The sequence below is a fragment of the Oncorhynchus tshawytscha genome, linkage group LG13 (assembly GCF_018296145.1).
Source record: "Oncorhynchus tshawytscha isolate Ot180627B linkage group LG13, Otsh_v2.0, whole genome shotgun sequence".
Classification (NCBI taxonomy): domain Eukaryota; kingdom Metazoa; phylum Chordata; class Actinopteri; order Salmoniformes; family Salmonidae; genus Oncorhynchus; species Oncorhynchus tshawytscha.
The window spans coordinates 47,321,584-47,327,436 of record NC_056441.1 but is presented as its reverse complement, the minus strand read 5'-3'; the positions used below and the strand labels follow the sequence as shown (position 1 = coordinate 47,327,436).

Below are 5,853 nucleotides of genomic sequence, written 5' to 3'. Positions count from 1 at the left end.
AGTAGTGTGTGTGGCCTCCACGTGCCTGTATGACCTCCCTACAACGCCTGGGCATGCTCCTGATGAAGTGACAGATGGTCTCCTGAGGGATCTCCTCCCAGACCTGGACTAAAGCATCCGCCAACTCCTGGACAGTCTGTGGTGCAACGTGGCGTTGGTGGATGGAGCTGATGTCCCAGATGTGCTCAATTGGATTCAGGTCTGGGGAACGGGCGGGCCAGTCCATAGCATCAATGCCTTCCTCTTGCAGGAACTGCTGACACACTCCAGCCACATGAGGTCTAGCATTGTCTTGCATTAGGAGGAACCCAGGGCCAACCACACCAGCATATGGTCTCACAAGGGGTCTGAGGATCTCATCTCTGTACCTAATGGCAGTCAGGCTACCTCTGGCGAGCACATGGAGGGCTGTGCGGCCCCCCAAAGAAATGCCACCGCACACCATGACTGACCCACCGCCAAACCGGTCATGCTGGAGGATGTTGCAGGCAGCAGAACATTCTCCACGGCGTCTCCAGACTCTGTTACGTCTGTCACGTGCTCAGTGTGAACCTGCTTTCATCTGTGAAGAGCACAGGGCACCAGTGGCGAATTTGCCAATCTTGGTGTTCTCTGGCAAATGCCAAACGTCCTGCACGGTGTTGGGCTGTAAGCACAACCCACACATGTGGACGTCAGGCTCTCATACCACCCTCATGGAGTCTGTTTCTGACCGTTTGAGCAGACACATGCACATTTGTGGCCTGCTGGAGGTCATTTTGCAGGGCTCCTCCTGCTCCTCCTTGCACAAAGGCGGAGGTAGCGGTACTGCTGCTGGGTTGTTGCCCTCCTACGGCCTCCTCCACGTCTCCTGATGTACTGGCCTGTCTCCTGGTAGCGCCTCCATACTCTGGACACTACACTGACAGACACAGCAAACCTTCTTGCCACAGCTCGCATTGATCTGCCATCCTGGATGAGCTGCACTACCTGAGCCACTTGTGTGGGTTGTAGACTCCGTCTGATGCTACCACTAGAGTGAAAGCACCACCAGCATTCAAAAGTGACCAAAACATCAGCCAGGAAGCATGGGAACTGAGAAGTGGTCTGTGGTCACCCCCTGCAGAACCACTCCTTTATTGGGGGTGTCTTGCTAATTGCCTATAATTTCCACCTGTTCCATTTGCACAACAGCATGTGAAATGTATTGTCAATCAGTGTTGCTTCCTAAGTGGACAGTTTGATTTCACAGAAGTGTGATTGACTTGGAGTTACATTGTGTTGTTTAAGTGTTCCCTTTATTTTTTTGAGCAGTGTATATCAGGAGAAGTGCAGTACTATAACAAGGAGATGTGTATTTGGAATATGGAGGATGAATGGAGGGAAAAAGAGAGGCAGAGGAGGTCTACGAGAGGGAGAGAAGAAGATGGTCGGTTAAAAATGGCAGAAGAATGGTAGAAAGTGTAAGCAGAGGGAGCAGAAGACAGGAGGAGAAATGGAAGTGAATGAGGGCGAGGTATCGGAGGGGGTAGGTGTGGTGAAGTTCTCGGAGCCCGAGGCTTTCACCGAGGATCAGGATAGAGATGAGTCTGTGACAGTAGGAGTGAGGTTTTGGGAAAAAGTGGGACCCTTGCCTTTTGACTGATCCATTTGTGGTTTCAGGGTGGGTAAAAACAGAGTTGGGTATTGTAACCAGAAGAGGTCTTGTGATAGTTTGTGTTTCTGCTGATCAGAGGGAGAAGGTGCTCAGTGTTAAACAATTGGGGGCAAGAAATGAGAATTGTTTCGCTCTCAATGGGCGCCATGATTACATGGGTAGCAGTAAATGTTAAAGTTGACCAACTGAAGGGGATGATTCCTGGTGTTGTGATGCTTGTTGTTTATTGTGCGACGCAGACAGGGTGGCGAGAGTGGTGAAACAGAAGAGACATTGTCTGTTATTTTGAGTGAAGAAAGTAGAGGAAGATTGGTCAAGGTGGAGGGATCCTGAGAGGAGTGGTGTGACTAGTAGATCTGTACCAGAACAGAGGGAGGGATCCTGAGAGGAGTGGTGTGACTAGTAGATCTGTACCAGAACAGAGGGAGGGATCCTGAGAGGAGTGGTGTGACTAGTAGATCTGTACCAGAACAGAGGGAGGGATCCTGAGAGGAGTGGTGTGACTAGTAGATCTGTACCAGAACAGAGGGAGGGATCCTGAGAGGAGTGGTGTGACTAGTAGATCTGTACATCAGAAGAGTTACAGGGTGGGATAAGTGGTGATGTCCTATCCTATCAGGTTGTTGGCATGAGGTAGGTCTAAATAGATGTAAATAGTGGAGTATTTATTTGGTGAATAAAAAAATGTGAGTGTAGTGTTAGATGGTAGGGTATTTATTTATTTTACAAGCAAAGTTATAAGAGAGTTGTACTCCAGTCTAGTAGGTGGCGGTAATGCAACATATTGGATGCCAACCGCCGTTAAACCTCATCGAATAAGAAGTTGTTCCCACACACAAGGAAGTACCAGAGCTCACCCGCACTGGAACTGCACGTAAGGTACGCTCAATATTTAAGAGATTGTCGTGTCGTTTCTCTCGATATTACTGTTGCAAATAGCTTCTTAAACCCAAGGAATCATTCAATTATTGTGCTTTTCAGCCAATAGGCATAATGATAACTCATGTGGACACCACATTAAGTGCGTGAACATTTAATTCAAAATCGACCTCAAAAGTATCATACGTTTGGGTATGCTACAGTCAGATGGATTCGCCGGAGCAAAAGATAACGAAAACTGTGTCCAGAGTGGACGCGAGTAAAGAAAGCATGGCGAACAGCCGCCAGGTCATCGGAATAAACTTCTGTGGGCCCACGCCTCTGATGTGGCGTGCGGACGATTTGAAATCGGTCCGTGAACTGGGAATCATAGGGACCCTGGTGGGGTCTCTGGCCCGACAGCCTAGGCAGAACACCCGGCTGGGGAGACCCCTCGAGCTGCTGCCGGAGGAGGGGCGACTGCTGGCGGACATGGGGAGAGCTGCAGTTATTCCTGACTCGACAGTAAATACTTTGTATCACTTGTTCAGTACTTTCAAGTGTAGTGGTGATGCTATAATAACTATTTGGCTGCAAATACTTTGGCATTACGATATGTACTGTATAAATAAAGCAATTGGTGGTTGGGATTGTAAAAGACCGATTTAGCCACTTAGTGAGCATAGTATAAAATACATTTATGGAACAGGGGGTAGTGTCTTGCCATATAACTGGGTTGTGAGTTCAAGCCCTAATCCGGTGTTTCCCCCTCAAGCCCTAGACACTCAGTTTGGTCAGTTGATCCTTACAGAATGAGGATCCCGAGGTGAATCCAGAGCAAGTGGAGCAGTATCATGCAGGACTGGAGAACAGCTTTCAGGAACAAGGTGCCTTGGCCTTGGAGGACAGGAAGGCAACATTAATGAGAGTTATGACTAAGAAACATAACGGTAAGGAGACATCACTCACATACAGGCATTTGTGCGAGACAAGTGAATCAAGTGTCCTGGCTCTGACAGCACTATGTTTTCTCTTAGAGAATTCTGGAAGCCAGGAGGATTCGGACGGTGCGGTGAGAGACCGTCTCGAAGCTCTGGCCCACGGCTTCTCATTCCCTCGCACGGCCATGGCGGTACAACTGTGCACAGCCCGAGCAGGACTCTCTCACTGTCCCGAGGTGCGCCGTTTCCTGGCCGCAGACTGGCCCATACCACGGGACGAGAGGTCCGAGACCCGGTTCCGAGTGTTCAGGGACCTGAGACGCCAGGGCTTTTACCTCACCTCGGCCGGGAAGTTTGGGGGAGACTACCTGGTGTACCCAGGTGAGCTCAGTAATTCAATCACATTGATTTATGGTTACATTTGATTGAGCTCAGCTGAGTGCATGATTCCAGTAGTTTCAAAGTGTCTTTTTTTGTTGTCCGATCTTACCGACTTGGGTAGCCTATCATTCTCTACAAAACAGAACCTACGGTCGTGTCAGTCTTTCTGTTCCTCTCTTCTGTATCCCCTTTCTCTCAGGTGACCCCCTCCGTTTCCACGCCTATTTCATTGTCGTGTGCATCTCCATGGACGAATCGATGCCCCTGTGTGACGTTCTGGCCATTGCCAGGCTAGGGTCCAATGTGAAGAAGACTGTCCTCCTGTGTTCGTCAGGGGGAAGCCAGGAAGATGACGGGGAGGAGGTGGTGTACACATCACTACAGTGGAGTGGAATGGTGTAGGATCACAGTTGGAGACTATGTGGAAGCACGATGGCAACATCTCTCATCTAGCCAGAGGCTACACATCACTACAGTGTAGTGGAATGTTGTAGGCAGCACCACAGTGGGACACCAAATATGGCGATATCTTTCAGCTAGCCGGAAGTTGTCATAATGCTTATATCTTTCAAATTCATTCAACACAACAGGAGTGCCAAGGGTGTAGAGTTTAGGGTCATTTGTAATTTCAGCCACTGAACAGGAGGTGGAACGGTTACAGACCGCAGGGGTGTATTCGCTAGGAAGCAAACGGGGCGGAATTTATCTGAATTTGTCCAATAAGAAACTTGTTTTCGTTGCAAAACATTTAGCTAGTGTCTACTAATGAATGCACCCCTAGTGCGTTGCTCTCCAGTCCAATGGGGAGGCTACTATTATTGTACCACAATTAGCAGCAGTACAGTAGGAGTTTGTGAATAAGAGTGTATGATTTTGGTAAGGTAGCAGGGTTTTTTATCATAGATGAAATGTTGATAATACTACCAACGGTCATGGCTTGGCTTGAGTGGGGTGGGCGTTTCCTTGGAAAAATATTTACTTTGAAGTGTGTGTGTGTGTGTATTGTGACAATTGTTGAAAATATAATTGAAGACACTTCACTTTTGTGTAAACATTGTTTGAGTGCCAATATGTGTTCAGAAAGACCTGACATCAGAGAGTTACCACCACAGAAGAAAAGGAAAGCACTTGCATTAGGAAATGCAATTGAAAACATTTTGCGGTGGAAAACAAAAATGAGTGTTTCTTCATGAACACTCCAGGTAGTCCCTCCCAGTTTCAGTTCGGTTTACTTTTTGGTGCTTAATGAACATGACCTTGGACTGCCCCACATAAAACTGTCGGCTTCTTGGAGAATGGTGAACGGTGTGACAAAGCATGTATATCTACTGTACATAACACCAAATAGATATGACCAAACATCCACATTAGAACAATAGGACGTAATGTGATCAGAGAATGGGGACCGGTTGTCCCAATTCAACCAGAAATGCTCTCCACGTTTTGCTGTTGGCTTGTATTCAAAATTGATTAAATATATTTTTCTCACCCATCTATAAACAATACCCCATAATGACAAAGTGAAAATATGTTTTGGACATTTATTGAACATGAAATATAGAAATATCTAATTTACACAATTGACCTGAGTCAATACATGTTAGAATAACCTTTGGCAGCGATTACAGCTGTGAGTATTTCTGGGTAAGTCTTTGCACAGCTCGATTGTACAAAATTCTTTGAGCTCTGTGAAGTTGGTTGTTGATCATTGTTAGACAGCCACTTTCAAGTCTTGCCATACATTTTCAAGCTGATTTAAGTCAAAACTGTAACTAGGCCACTCAGGAACATTCCATGTCGCCTTGGTAAACAACTCCGGTGTTTTTGGCCTTGTTTTAGGTTATTGTCCTGCTGAAAGGTGAATTTGTCTCCTAGTGTCTGATGGAAGGTAGTCTGAATAAGGTTTTCCTCTAGGATTTAGCCTGTGCTTTAGCTCTATTCCATTTTATTTTATCCTAAAAAAACTCCCTAGTCCTTGTCGATGACAAGCATACCCATAACATGATGCAGCTACCACCATGCTTGAAAATATGTGGT

The 5,853-nt window shown here is 46.8% G+C and overlaps 1 protein-coding gene across 1 annotated transcript; it reads left to right on the top strand.

Annotated features, from left to right (window-relative positions):
* Positions 1 to 2,452: 2,452 nt before the first annotated feature.
* On the top strand, positions 2,453 to 5,368 carry tsen34 (TSEN34 tRNA splicing endonuclease subunit). Its single transcript, XM_024442031.2, has 4 exons — positions 2,453 to 3,019; positions 3,306 to 3,444; positions 3,532 to 3,816; positions 4,016 to 5,368. Exons 1-4 carry the CDS (start codon positions 2,723 to 2,725, stop codon positions 4,216 to 4,218), a joined length of 924 nt encoding a protein of 307 aa, XP_024297799.1. The 5' UTR covers positions 2,453 to 2,722; the 3' UTR covers positions 4,219 to 5,368.
* The last annotated feature ends 485 nt before the right edge of the window (positions 5,369 to 5,853 follow it).

What these genes read in the sequence shown, in the direction of transcription:
- tsen34 (XM_024442031.2), top strand. Translation starts at nt 2,723, where the DNA reads ATGGATTCGCCGGAGCAAAAGATAACGAAAACTGTGTCCAGAGTGGAC. An exon ending in CAGTTATTCCTGACTCGACA is followed by an intron (nt 3,020 to 3,305) that starts GTAAATACTTTG and finishes TGATCCTTACAG; the next exon opens with AATGAGGATCCCGAGGTGAA. An exon ending in TATGACTAAGAAACATAACG is followed by an intron (nt 3,445 to 3,531) that starts GTAAGGAGACAT and finishes GTTTTCTCTTAG; the next exon opens with AGAATTCTGGAAGCCAGGAG.